The sequence below is a fragment of the Gymnodraco acuticeps genome, unplaced genomic scaffold (genome assembly GCF_902827175.1).
Source record: "Gymnodraco acuticeps unplaced genomic scaffold, fGymAcu1.1, whole genome shotgun sequence".
Lineage (NCBI taxonomy): Eukaryota > Metazoa > Chordata > Actinopteri > Perciformes > Bathydraconidae > Gymnodraco > Gymnodraco acuticeps.
This window is the reverse complement of record NW_022991017.1, coordinates 54,793-70,000: the sequence shown is the minus strand read 5'-3', so window position 1 is coordinate 70,000 and position 15,208 is coordinate 54,793. Positions and strand designations below refer to the sequence as shown.

The 15,208-nt window shown below is 45.9% G+C and overlaps 1 protein-coding gene across 1 annotated transcript in view; it reads right to left on the bottom strand.

Annotated features, from left to right (window-relative positions):
- arfgef3 (ARFGEF family member 3) overlaps positions 1-15,208 on the bottom strand; it is an 81,879-nt gene that overhangs the window by 40,060 nt on the left and 26,611 nt on the right. The window contains 13 exon segments of the mRNA XM_034236275.1: positions 1-137; positions 620-799; positions 2,410-2,555; positions 2,915-3,048; positions 5,567-5,680; positions 5,798-5,989; positions 6,128-6,266; positions 6,911-7,021; positions 8,793-9,008; positions 12,489-12,596; positions 12,777-12,942; positions 13,453-13,619; positions 14,846-15,198. The exon segment at positions 1-137 is cut by the window's left edge and continues 5 nt beyond it. Of these exon segments, the coding sequence (XP_034092166.1) occupies positions 1-137; positions 620-799; positions 2,410-2,555; positions 2,915-3,048; positions 5,567-5,680; positions 5,798-5,989; positions 6,128-6,266; positions 6,911-7,021; positions 8,793-9,008; positions 12,489-12,596; positions 12,777-12,942; positions 13,453-13,619; positions 14,846-15,198 (2,163 nt within the window).

Sequence of the window (15,208 nt, the reverse complement as noted above, 5' to 3'; positions counted from 1 at the left end):
GAGTATTCCCCCAGCAGGTATCCCTTGGTGTCCGTCTTGCTGCTGTGGACCGTCCTCAGAGCGCTGAACAGAGGCCTCCATCCCGACAGGATCTGAGGGGAACACATCTCCACCAGCTCCCCGATGGAGGTGATCACCTGCAGGGACACATATCAGACACATGAAGCTGCTGCAGGGGACTTTTTATTGATTGATGCTGTGGAGCAAATTCCACGCTTAACCACCTTCTGGTAAGAAAATAACAAATATACAAGCTTAAACCAAAGTTGTGTTATTTAATAAAGAGTTATGGCATTTAAGAATCTATCTATTTCCAGCTGGAAGGACAGATAACGTGCACTAGTAGATAGTACCAAGATCTGACCAAGTTACACAGGAAAAGCAATGACTTCATACAGAGGAGCAGGAAACAAAAGGGACATAAGACATGCTAAATATAACAGGTAACATCCGTATGATAATCTGCATGTCTGTCGAACACAAGAGAGCAGAAGGTTGCCAGTCTGTTGACAGCCGTAGTTTACATTAGGACCGATACATTTCATCTGTGAATGAAATGAGACTTGAGATCAATTCCTAGGATGGATGCAAGCGTGAGATCGGCAGAGAGTCTCCTCACCTGGTCCTGCACGTCCTCGTCGCACAGCTCCAGCTGCATGATGTGCTCGAAGGGTCTGAACAGCGCCTCGTTGAAGTGGAAGAGAGGAAGCTCCGCCCAGCTCGTTAGCACCTCCGTCAGCACGTCGTGGATGAAGGACACGGCCTTCTGGGAAACGTGGCGCTCTTTGTGACAGGCCGCCTGCGACGAGAAGATCATTTAAACCACAAGGTAGACGTTTAAGCACACAGTCTTTAAAGTCTCCTATTATACTATTTTTAGGCATTTCATATGAGTCTCAGATATATAGAAATACATAAAAACATGTCTATGAAGTGTTTATTCTAGCCATGCTCCTAATAATCATACCCCTCTATTTCAGCCCTGTTAGAGAAGTGCTGATTCTGGGTCTGTAACTTTACGAAAAAGGGGGCGGAGCTTATGCAGGAGAATTCTACCAGAAACTCAGCTAAATGCTGCCGTGATTAAACTCCATATCATGTTCCAAACCACATCAAGGATTATCTCTTAACACTAGAACCGCCAGAGGTCGCTGTATACCTAAAACCGCCAACGGGTCAAATGTACCCGCTATTGATTTTCAAGGTACAATGTTCTTTTATTGATCATACAGAACAGTGAGTGTTGATCGCACAGGGATGAAACTTAGACCAATAGAATCTGTGGACTCTCAGCTTTTCATATGACATAGTTTGTGCAGATAACATGAAGTATAAAATATCGCTAAGAGTGCTGATTTAAACGCTTGGTGTTAGACTTGTGTTTTGTTTAGGTACAAATCTCTCTCTCTATCCATCTATAACTATCTATCGATCCATCTGTAATGTTCTGTCCTATGGACATATAATTGTCTACATAAACAGATGACGCGGACTACTTCTCTCATTCAGAGTGTCCATCTTTATTCAACTGGCACGTAACCTGCACACATGCATTACGTCCTCAACGTGAGCTCAGTCATCCAAGATCTTGTATTCTCCAAGATGTTACACTATCTATATAACTATCTATATGTCTATCCATCTATCAATATATCTATCTATCTCTATCTCTCTCTCTCAATCTATCTCTCTATCTATAAGGAACCGCAGTAGACAAAAGGCGTTGCTATAGCAACACGTCATGTTTACGCTGCATTTTTTATGAGGTAAATATTACCCGCTGGCGGATATAGGTATAAATGGCAATTTTTTTGGCGATTTTTTCAATCTGACTTCATATTAACAATTGTTAACAACAGAGGGCGCTACATAACACACTTTCAGGAAAAGTCACGGACTGGGAGACTTTAATATGTTATTGAAAACAAGTTACATACAATAAAAAAACAGCTGCGGGTAAAATGTACCCGTTGGCGGTTCTAGTGTTAAGGAGCTCAAACTCTCTCTCAGGTTTACCACAAGGTGACTTCCTTCTCTCCAGTACAGGTTAGCTCTGAGTGCTAGCGATGCTAATGTAAACACAGACCATATTACGTCCAAAACACGTCTCATTGTTTCTGACAGCAACGTTTCTGATTGGCCCGTGGGTGTAAAGCCCGCCCACATTTAAGACATTACGTCATATCGGACGCAAATCTGGATCAGCTCCGTTGTTCCCCCGTTTTTAGAGATTTGGGTACGGAGGAAAAGAGAGAGGGTTTTATTTCCTGACACTTTGAGAGTCTCCTGACACACCGGGGCGGGGACACATATTTATGTATAAAAGACAATAAAAAGTGCATTTTGCATGATAGGAGACATGACAGCGTGTAGCACCAAGCCCCATCTTGTTTTAAAGAGGCTCCTCACCTCCACCAGGTGGGGGGCCACGACGCTCCAGGCCCTCATCATGTGCAGCAGGGGCCGGTTCCTGTTCCTGACGATCCTCAGCATGGCCTCGCCCAATCGGAAGAGATGAAGAGCGCTGCGACGCTCCAGAGTGGATTTGGCCTCTCCTGAACACACAGGAGCATTTATCTCCTCGTATTTAGCTCCCCAAATGTTTGCCAATGAATCCCAACGAGGGACTTTGAATGAATCCCAACGAGGGACTTTGAATGAATCCCAACGAGGGACTTTGAATGAATCCCAACGAGGGACTTTGAGTCAAATCTGTGAAAACAAAATGATCTCCAAAGAATAGAAGATGGAAAACTTTGAACAAGTTTATTCTTAAGCAAAGTATATTTTATTATAAATTAATTCAATGTAAGGTAACTTATAGAGCATGTGGTGTGTGTGTGTGTGTGTGTGTGTGTGTGTGTGTGTGTGTGTGTGTGTGTGTGTGTGTGTGTGTGTGTGTGTGTGTGTGTACCTGGCATTGCCAGTGAGTAGTCTCCGGTCTCGGTCACGGAGTGGAACAGCTGACACTGAGAAGCCTTCCTGAGCTGCTGCAGGAAACCAACCAGAGCCACCAGGTTCAGCTTAGTGGCTGCTTCCTCAAACAGCCTGCAACACACACACACACACACACACACACACACACACACACACACACACACACACCGAGACACACACACACACACACACACCGAGACACACACACACACACACACTGTAAAATTGTGACATTAACAGTTATCGAATGTGTTTTCATTTGCAAAATACTTTCAGATAAAGGAACATTCCTGCGTAATTTAAAGCAAATTCACACTTTCATTTCTATGCAATCATCAGATGTCCGCCCTGTGTGCCATCATTATTGAATATAAGCTACTGTTTTAATATCGAGCACCAGGAAAAGCGCTTTATAGATGTATTATAATTATGATTATTATAATATAAGCCCAGTGTGCTTTCTGCCTCTTCTTGCACTGTTTATCATTTGTTATCAGGTATGATTGTGATTTTTTTTTATTATAAATAAAATAAATGGTACTTGTGGGTTATCTGTCGCCACTTTTTTATTTTATTGTCTAACCCTAAAAAAAGTGCGTATTCAGAGAGTCTGACAAAACAAAACAAAGCGGCGACAGATAACCCAAAGTACCAACAAAATAAAGTCTACAGTAAGAACCCCGATCAAAAGGTGAACAAACACTATTTATTAATTGTATATTCATGCAGAAATGCAGCGTGTTTCCCTTTAAACGTCACTCTTTCTCTTTGTTTACTATCCCTGGCACCACTTTCAGCTGCGAGTGTGTTCAGTCCATCTGCTGCAGGAGATCAGTGGGAACATTTGATTTTTTTATTCTCCCCTAAAAGCAGCGAGATCATCGGTTACATAAGAGATGATCCTTGAAATAAACACAGAGTATTCCCTGCTGTGCCAAACTTTAATAAGTGCAGAGCGGCTGGCTGACACACACACACACACACAACACACACACACACACACACACACACACACACCACACACACCACACACACACACACACACACACACACACACACACACACACACACACACACACACACACACACACACACACACACACACACACACACACACACACACACACACACACACACACACACACACACACACACCACACACACACACACACACACACACACACACACACACACACACACACACACCATGTATACATCACTTCAGGGGACATTACATTGACTTACATGCATTTCCTGGAGACTTATCCTAACCTTAACCATAACCAACACATGCCTAACCCTTACCCTAACCCTAACCCTAATCCTAACCCTAACCAAGTCTTCACCCTAAAATTAATGATTCCCCTTATGGGGACCTCCAATTTGTCCCCATAAGGGAGGCGAGTCCCCACACGTGACTGTGTAAACAGATGTAGGTCCCCACAAGTATAGTAATGCTAGACCACACACACACACACACACACACACACACACACACACACACACACACACACACACACACACACACACACACACACACACACACACACACACACACACACACACACACACACACACACACACACACACACACACACACACACACACACACACACACACACACACACACACACACACACACAGCAGGTGTCTCTGTGCTGCTGCTGCCACCTGGTGGTCATTACAGGTATTCCTGCAGAGCACCAGATGTGAGAAATGGGTTTTTGTATTAAAAGTCACCGTCATGCTGCTAATACACACGGTGATAGAAAACAACACACTCATGCTCTGCACACCTCGCATCCTATTTTATCATTATTATTTTTAAATTATAGAATTGTATTTATCCTGGAGGGAAATTGCTTTTTCTGAGAGTGGCTTTGCATTTTGAAATGAAAAACATAGATAAATAGAAAATAAAATATGTATATTCAAAATAAGTCGTTAAAGTTAGAAAGTGCAATAAAAAACTATTAAGATACAAATATTGATATAAACATAAGAAGTTATAGTAAAATGTCCAATACAATATTAAATTAAATAAAGATATTTGTATAGACAAAAAATATGAAATAAAAAAAGTATTTAAAAATAAGAAAACGTGTAAAATCCGCCACAATGTTCGGATACCGAGCCCTGAGGCTGTAAAGATGAGGGAAAGCCCAGACGAGGAGTTGCCTGTAATGACTGGGTCGACCTGGTGCCCCCTTGGTGGTTGACATGGTAGACGGCTGACTTAGCCTCGCGGCATCCGCAATTACCGAACATACCTGGCGAAAAACACCGGTCTGTCAGCGTAATGTGTTCAGCCGTTTGTGACCAATCGCAGCCCTTGGAGAACGAAACCGAGACTCCAACACTACGGTTAGAGGGCTACCTACGAAGAGCCACCGGCTATGTTATTTCCCACACTCTGTATCTACCTGTGTTCGCTACCTGTGAGGAGATAATAGAGACATTTCTGATGGTGACGCGGGCCGGGCTGATATAGGCGGGGCTGCCCTACGTCACATATGAATTTGTTGATATTAAATACTCGACCTGCGCATGCGCGAGATAACATCCAGTGTTAAGCACTGCCTCTGGCGGTCAGTAGGAATGAAAAATAACTACGATGTTGTATATGTACCTGTCTGCCTGTGTGGACAGAGTGCACACGGCTTTGGTGGCGCTGTTCCCCGTCATCAGGCTGCCCCCCCTCATCAGGCTGCCCCCCCTCATCAGGCTGTTCCCCCTCATCAGGCTGTTCCCCCTCATCAGGCTGTTCCCCCTCATCTGGCTGTTCCCCCTCATCTGGCTGTTCCCCTTGTTCCCAGTCATCTGGCTGTTCTCCGTCATCAGGCTGCCCCCCCTCAGCAGCTCCTGGATGGAAAGAGGCTGGATGACGGGCTGACTCAGGCCCAGCTCCGAAGCCTCTGTGCTGGGATCACAGCTAAGCTCCGCCCCCAAGTCCACGGCCCCCCCCTGCTGCAGGATGGGGGTTAGAGAGGAGGGGTGCAGGGAGCCGTCGCTGAAGTGTGTGTGTTCCAATGAGCTGATGTACTCCGTCACCCTGCGAGACAGAAGGGAGGTTTTTTAAATGTGTGTAAAGATGCATTTTATTCGTTTATAGAGGCGTCTTGGTGAAAATATGGTGGGAGCGAGACTGGGAAGTGTGTGTGTGTGTGTGTGTGTGTGTGTGTGTGTGTACCTGAAGACGTGGGGCCAGCAGTCGTGGTTGTGGCTGCCCATCTCCAGCCCCACGTTGAGGATGGCGTCCATACACAACACGTGAGCCGTGTGCAGACGCACTCCCTGAGGACGAGACATCTGCTCCAGACGGTGCTTCACTGCACACACACACACACACACACACACACAACACAACACACACACACACAACACACACACACACACACACACACACACACACACACAACACACACACACACACACACACACACACACACACAGACACACACACACACACACACACACACACACACACACACACACACACACACACACACACACACACACACACACACACACACACACACACACACACACACACACACACACACACACTGAATAATGCATATCAATAAAGCTTTTGAGATGTGTGAGTCTTATCTAAATATTGTCTTTGCTTTCAGTAAAGTACAGGATTGTAAAGAGGATGATCAGAGTCTCCACTAGATGCCACTAAAGGATCATTGTTTTACTGACAGGTGCATCACTGACTGCATTAGAGTGTTTTAATTGTTTGCATGTACACATTCTTCCCCTTTTTGTAGTGTTTTTATTGATTCATATGTATATTTTTACCTTCAAGGAAAACAAAATACATACAAAAATACAGGCAGTCATTTTAAAATCATCCTTTGACAAAATTAGCCATTATCTGTCAATTTGAATTACTTTGTTTTGTGTGTTATTGGGAGTGTGTGTGTGTGTGTGTGTGTGTGCGTGTGTGTGTGTTCTCCGTCAGTACCTTGTGTGATGGCGTCTCCCACCTCCCCCACCTCCCTCTCCTCCTTCTCCTCCTGAACACAGGAGGCAGCAGCCATCTGGGCGAGAGCTGAGGCACAGTTAGCTGCCACACCTGAAAGATGAACACACACACACACACACACACACACAAACACACACACACACAAACACACACACACACACACACACACACACAAACACTCACACACGTCAAAACCAGCTGTCCCGTTTCAATCTTTCTCACGTCGTAAAGATCACATCCTGCAAACTCCAACAGTCATTTGTAATTCCAGTGTGTGTTTGAATGTAAAGTGGGAGTACTGATCTACACACACTGCTCTCCGCAGTGTGTGTTGTGCACCATGTGTTCATTCATATTCATAAGAAGCTTCTGTGCCGATCGTTTGAATCAGCCCGGTCGGGGACGTAGTCAAAATGTGTTTCCCCTGATATTCTGTCCACAGATATGCAGCGAGCAGTGAGAGTCCAGCAGGAGCAGCCTGCCACCGGGCAGATGGCAAGTGTTCACATTCCCCCTTTCATTGGGCCTCATTCACAAAGCTTTTTCTTAATTTGTTCTACGAAAAGGGTCATAAGAAATGTAATTGTCAGATTGAAAAAACAGAATTGATTGCTTGTTCTCATGATGATGAAGTCTTTGTAAATTAAAAGCATGTACGAGTTGGTTTTATTCAGCAGGTAAACACACCGGCCAATCGTCTTAAAAGCGCCTTCAAAAACTCCCATTTGTAACGATAGGTGCTTATGTATGGGCTACAATGCCTGTGTGTTACCACTAGGGGGCAGTATAACATCAGCTTACTATGTACAGAGGGAGTAGAGGAAGATGGGAGTCAGTACTGCATGTGTGGATGACAATAAAGTGGCCTGTCAAGCTAGCACAAAGATTCAGCACAGTGTCTTGTTACAAATAAGAACATTATACCATTAAGAGAACATCAATCAACTAAATTCACTTAAACTAATAGTAAAGTAGAAAGGCACCAAGTGTGTATCCTCCCTGTTAATCAGATCAGATCTAAAGTTCATTAGTGTCTTCATTTTCCAACAAGTTCCACTTAAACTGGACCAGACGCTGTTGATATCATCTGCTTGGTGGATTTAAAGAGGTCCTATAGAGACACTACATACTGATACACACCTGAACATCAGCAGGAGAGGACTCTTTAAAGTAGAGACACTACATACTGATACACACCTGAACATCAGCAGGAGAGGACTCTTTAAAGTAGAGACACTACATACTGATACACACCTGAACATCAGCAGGAGAGGACTCTTTAAAGTAGAGACACTACATACTGATATACACCTGAGCATCAGCAGGAGAGGACTCTTTAAAGTAGAGACACTACATACTGATATACACCTGAACATCAGCAGGAGAGGACTCTTTAAAGTAGAGACACTACATACTGATATACACCTGAACATCAGCAGGAGAGGACTCTTTAAAGTAGAGACACTACATACTGATATACACCTGAACATCAGCAGGAGAGAACTCTTTAAAGTAGAGACACTACATACTGATATACACCTGAACATCAGCAGGAGAGGACTCTTTAAAGTAGATACACTACATACTGATATACACCTGAACATCAGCAGGAGAGGACTCTTTAAAGTAGAGACACTACATACTGATATACACCTGAACATCAGCAGGAGAGGACTCTTTAAAGTAGAGACACTACATACTGATACTGTAGTCCTGAATGTGTGCCAGCTCCTGGGCTACTGCTGAGAATCTGCCCCTGACCTTTGACCTTTCTGTGTTCAGGTTCAGGGGAACAGAGGACTTCCTGCTGTGACCGATGTTTCACATTAATTCAGACGGAGGTTATTTTTGTTTCACGCACCTAAAGCACAGCTGAGCGCAGCAGCTTTCCGGAGTCCGTCTAAACTCAGACAGATTGTGTCTCTCTCCCTCTGGCTCTGCTCCTTCACCCCCTCGGCCCCCAAAATGAACGCCAGGCCTTTAGAGCTTCCCGCCATGCGACCGGTCAACGGCGTGGAGAGCACGTCGATCAGGTTCTTCCACACACCGGTGAGGATGAAGCGGGAGAACACGGCGCCTGAAAACACACAGAGATACTGAGCTGAGAGACGTCAAACAGGAAGGAAGTCAAAGTCAACTTTTGACTCAAGATTCCAAAGCATGCTTTTATTGTGAACATGGAAGCAATGTTGGACCACATTCAAGAATACCCATCTTTCTAAAAAGGAGAATGTGTTTTCTGTACAGATTAAATGTATTGTCAATCTTTAAGCTTGTGTGTAAAGACAGAGAGATCGAAATACCAGTTCCCACAATCCAGAATACAAATATATATAACATGTATACACCTATATATACACAATAAACAGACACATGTATACGTATGCAAACAATAAGACATAAATAAAAGCACAACAATCAATAAAAACAAAATAACAGTCACTTCAAAATCTTTGAGAAGCACTACGTTACATTAACACTGTGTGACCATCACTCAATTACACATGGTTCACTGAGAGCCTGCACACACTCGTCTGTGTTGGATATGGTGTGTGTGTTACATGTTGTTATCATGGATGTTTCCCCTCGTTTCGATGTATGTGAGTCACATGTATGTAGTAGCCTCTATCCACTTCTATCTATCACCCTTTCTTTATAACTAATGCTGTTGATGTGTTGGGATTTTAAGTCTCTCTATTATCAGCTGGAAATGAGCAATGTTGGCTAAAGCTGCTTCGTCTACTGTTTTTTGTGACAGTTGATTAATGGGGACTGTCCACGACACCAGTGTTTCCGCCAGACCGGGGCTGAGAGGGCGTCCACCCCGAGAGCAGGGGGGGGGGGGGGGTTGACTTGAGCCGTCCCTTATAGACACTGTCTTTTTACGTTAGTGATCCGGATCATGTGGGTCGGCTCTCTTACGGCCCCTACACACGGCGGCGTGCCTTGCCGCTTCAACGCTTCTGCCCATTCACTTTGAATGGGGTGACGTCACGATTCGCCGAACTGCATTGTGGGAGCAAAGCGTAGCTTCTCTCGCGGTGCTCGCTGCAAAAGTAGAGCAATGTTCTACTTTTGCCGCCTCGACGGAGGCGTCAGCCAATCAAATCTCGCGTATGCAAATCTGACATTACAAGCGCTAGCCAATCAAACCGCGTGTATGTTGGGAGAGCGAGACCGCAGTTATTTCCCATATGTCAAAAAATGGAGGAGAAAATGATCGTGGCGGTACTATATGACCAGTCCCTCTTTACATACAGGGATACAAACCGGAGGAGCCAGGCATGGGAGGAGGTGGCAGAGACAGTGGGTGAAACTGGTAGGTGTTCGCCTGTTTGGGGAGTTTATATCCAGTGTACTTCGTTTGAATGGACAGCTAGCAAACATAGACAGTATATTTAGCCAGCATGGATGTAGCATGAATGCTTTGCTTTGTATGTCCGGGGAGGGACATTCATGTGATTGGTTGTTGGTCGCGTTGTTCGTAAAAAATCCCCAAGCTTCAGACACGCCCACCGCCAAGCGGTAACGCACGCCGCCGTGTGTAGAGGCCGTTAAAGCGCAGGCTGTTTCAGCTCCCAAACGGCTCGTTCCGCCGCTGCGAGGCTCTGGTGCTCGCAGCTCACGCGCGTGCTCCACTAAAACCCCCCCTGCTCATCGCGTCTAAATCGCGCACGTTCCGTGTTGTCCTGTCGCAGGCACCTTCGATGTCGGGGAAACGATCTTCAATACTCCGAAAATAATCCCACCAGACTCCTTTGCCCCTCCAACAGAGGGATGTCCTTGTCCTTTTTCCTTTTCGTCATTTCAAGCGATAAAAACTCTCGATCTTCTCTCGAATTATTAATATTTGTGGACGCCCTCGGCTCGAGTTCAGGGCGTCCCGAGCTGAATAAGGGCGTCAAATGACGGCAAGACGCCCCCCTGGCGGAAACGCTGCACGACACTATAAACTAATAAACTAAACGTTACTCAACAATACATGATCAATAAACCCTCCCACCCCTGGGTAATATAACAGCTGTGGAAGGAGTGATATTTATAAGAGGTTTTCATTACAGGTCAAAACATGAAGTGTTCTTTATGATTGGAATATTTTTTGAGGTAATGCTCAGAGGAGCTTTTCCCAGCGCTGATAAATCATCCCCGCTGTAAATAAAAAGGTTCCCTGACCCTGAATCTGCTGCTGATGTTAACCTTTTTGAGGGGCCACAGATGAGCAAGGCAAGAGCAGACAGTGTTTTAAATCATACTGCACTGTAAAAGGGAACAGGGTGTAACTGCTGGCCTCATCATTAAACTACTCGATCCCGTGGAAAATATTGAGTCATATCCAGAAACCCTTAAAGCATTCAAGTGAATAACAACATTTTAAAGGTCCCGTGTCACGGCCATTTCTACTGATCATAAGTTCCATCGTTGAGGTCGACTAGAATAGATTCACTTTGTTCAATGTTCCAAACTCACATTGGTTTCTCACAGCTTCTCTGTGTAGTCTGTGTATTCACTCTCTGTCCTAAAGGCTTGTTGGAGCTCCTGCCCCCCCCCCCCCCCCTGTGAGCCCAGTGTGCTCTGATTGGTCGGGACGCTGCGAGGCTCGCTGCTCACTGAGCTGGCTTGCTGGTGTGGTTTCCGGATCGGCGATACAGCGAAACTCAAAGTTCCTGAACATAGTGACATCACTTCTTTTGGCTAGCGTTTCAACACATTGTAACTGATAGGGGCGGGACATCTCTAAGCGGTTGACCAATCACAACAGCCCCTTTAAATCTATATCGGAGAGTAAAGGACGTTATAGACTTGAAGGCTCGTGCACTTCTCATTAGATGGATGTTATTACATGTTTTTTGAAATATTTAAAGGATTGGAAACAGAATAATGTGGAGTCACTGATTCTGTCTTTGTGTAAGAGGCTGAAGAACAAGATGAGAGGGAGGCAAAACTAAAAAAGGTCAGGAGGAAAGATTTAAAGAGCGAGGTGGAAAAAATGAGTCAGAGACCACCTGCCCTCCTTCTTCCTGAGAGACAAGAAACTGGGCAGAATTGCCATGGAAACCCTCACTGTGTCAGCCCTGTGCGTGCATGCGTGTGTGTGTGCGTGGGTGTTTCTCAATGTCGAGAACGCTTGCTTGTTAGCACATGTCTTCCGAGTCACTTGCTTCAGAAGCGAGGCAAGAATACTTCCTGGCATTCAGAAAACGAAGAGCAAAGCATTGTGGGGATTTTAAGACCGCGGAGTCTACACATCTGCAGCCTCGAAATCTCTCGCTACGAAGTACGCCGGGCTCGGTAGAATTCCAAGTATGCTGGAGATTGGAACAGTCCTTCGGCGGGACTCCATGACGTAGTATGCTTGAAAAAGTGGCTCTGGAGCAGCTTTACTTGACATTGAGAAACACCCTGAGTATGTGTGTGTGTATGTGTGTGTGTGTGTTGTGTGTGTGTGTGTGTGTGTGTGTGTGTGTGTGTGTGTGTGTGTGTGTGTGTGTGTGTGTGTGATGTAAGACAACAGAACAATGTGTCCTCTGCTCAAATTATCTGCAGATTAGCTTCTGACCTGCCGTCACCGTGTCACTTCCTGTCTTATCAACGCTGAGTGGTGATTGGCTGGATGCCCTCCTGATCAGCTGACCTCCAATCGCACTGCTGCCCAGACCATCGATGTCTGAGGTTGGAGGAAGAGGAGGAGGAGGAAGAGGAGGAGAGGAGGAAGAGGAGGAGAGGAGGAAGAGGAGGAAGGAAAAAGGTTAGCGCCACATAAACTTCAGTATGTGTATGTGTGTGTGTGTGTGTGTGTGTGTGTGTGTGTGTGTGTGTGTGTGCGTGCTTGTGTGTGTGTGTGTACCTGTCAGTATGGTGATGAGGGCCACTGATTGGTCCTCCTGAGAGATGCAGTACCCCCCCTCCTCCAGCAGGTTTCTGTCTAACACCTGGTGATAAAGCTCCTCTATCCACGCCTGAGAGAGAACCACCAGAACCCCACTGCTCTGGATCAGACGGCCAAACTCCTTCTGCACACACACACACACACACACACACACACACACACACACACACACACACACACACACACACACACACACACACACACACACACACACACACACACACACACACACACACACACACACACACACACACACACACACACACACACACACACACACACACACACACACACACACACACACACACACACACACACACACACACACACACACACACACACACACACACACACACACACACACACACACACACACACACACACACACACACACACACACACACACACACACACACACACACACACACACACACACACACACACACACCAACTATCAATATATCCATGTAGCAATTTCATCTCATCTATACAAAGTCTTCCTTATCTTATTGTACAGTATAGAGTTTACCCTCTCCTGTAGGTTTTAGTGCATGTGAATGGTCTGCAAAGGCTAAAATCCCAAAGGCCCCTGTTTGTGTAGTTTTGAGTATGTGTGTGTAGTGTGCGTGCTCACCAGGCACAGACTGGGAGCGAGCGTCCTCCTCCTGTAATAGTCGCAGCAGCACAGTTTGAGGTTGAGCAGCAGGGCGGAGTAGGACACCAGATACAGACCGTCTGCGTTCATCAGAGACTGACAGGTCAGAGTGTCGCCCGCCTCGAAACCCGGGGAGTGGATCCCCCCTGTGGAGAGAGACGGAGGGTAAACACCTTTAATATGTGGCACTCTACTCAATACTTATATTATATATTACCCTCCCTCAGTATCTGTTGTGAAAATCCTGAGTGTCCTCTTCCAACATGAGAGCAACCTGATATCAAAGGTATCAACTGCAGCTGTGAACATGACAGGATGTGTGATTACCTAGAAGAGCATCAGGACTGTTTGAGGCATATGATAGCTCTGTGATTAACATGATGATTCAGCCTCTATGGAGAGAGACATCAAGCATGCTCATTTCTGACGTGGAGCTAATCTAGGCAACACTAACCAGGCTTCGTGTGATTCTGTTTATGTGTACCTTACTTTGACCATCCGTTCGCTGTCATTGATCATTGTGGAGAGAGGCAGACGTGTTGTTTTGTATTATAGCAGCTATCAGATGGAATCAATACATGGGCTGCACAGGTTGTCGTGTCCGACTATCACAAGGAGAATCATAATGAAAAATACGCTGGTAAAATGTGCCTGTAGAAAACGGCTTCTGCCACAATAGGATAGCAACAAGTAGTCAAGTTATAGTCAGTTTAGCTTCGGTTGCTATGGTAACATCACCCATTTTATACCAGAGAAACTTTCATTACAGCGTTGTGATGCCAAACAGCGAGCGGCACTGCAGCGGTCGGTAAATGCAGCTGAAACACATTAATAAACAATGAACCACGGCACTCTGGAGAAAAGTGCAAGGGTTGAGAAGCAGTTATTTAATTTAATCTGGCTTCGTGTGATTAAAAGCAACACGAGAAAATCAGTGGCGTAAACGGTGACGTCGTGACGCAGCCGCGGCAGCACCAGTCGGGCTCTGGGCGGTGTGAAAAAAACGGGGGCTGAAAATAAAACCGGTTCTGAACCAGAAGAGCTCAAGCACGGAGCTAGAACGGGAACCGCGTTGGTGTGAAAGGGGCAAGAGGGGCGTGGCTCCTTATTTTCATCTAAGTAACAGACAGAGAATCAGCACTTTGGAAACAGGGCTGAAACAGAGGGGATTATGGGTAATGCTGCAATGATCTGTTTGGTGTTTCAGCCAATCAGAGACAGGCTCTGGATATATCTGAGACCTGTAATATATTGATGGAAACAGTACAATAGGGGACCTTTAAGTACAGCACTTGTAGGAGCATATTTCACCACTGCACACTCAATCACACCGTTTTTCAATCACCCACAAACTCCGTGGATGTTTCCTCACCAGCTTGCAGTCCGGAGCAGAAGTTGGAGGAGAATTTCTGCAGCGACAGGTCCACCTCGCCGGCACTTCTCAGTCCCAACAGACGAGGAAGCAGCGAGGCCAGCGCCTGCACGAAGATGCGCGCGCTCTGCTGGTCCGCCTCCTGGTGGCGCAGCAGTTTGAGTGACAGCGCGGCGGTGCGCAGCGATCGATGACCCGGACAGTCTCGGGGCGTCTGCTGCTCCTCGTCAGCCAGAGACACGTTATCGGAGCCGATATCGGACACGTCGGAGCGACCCGAGTCCTTCTCTGCTGCCATGGAGTACTGATCACACGAGTCGAACTCTGTCCGCGACAAATCCTGCTCCTCCATGCTGAGGAGGA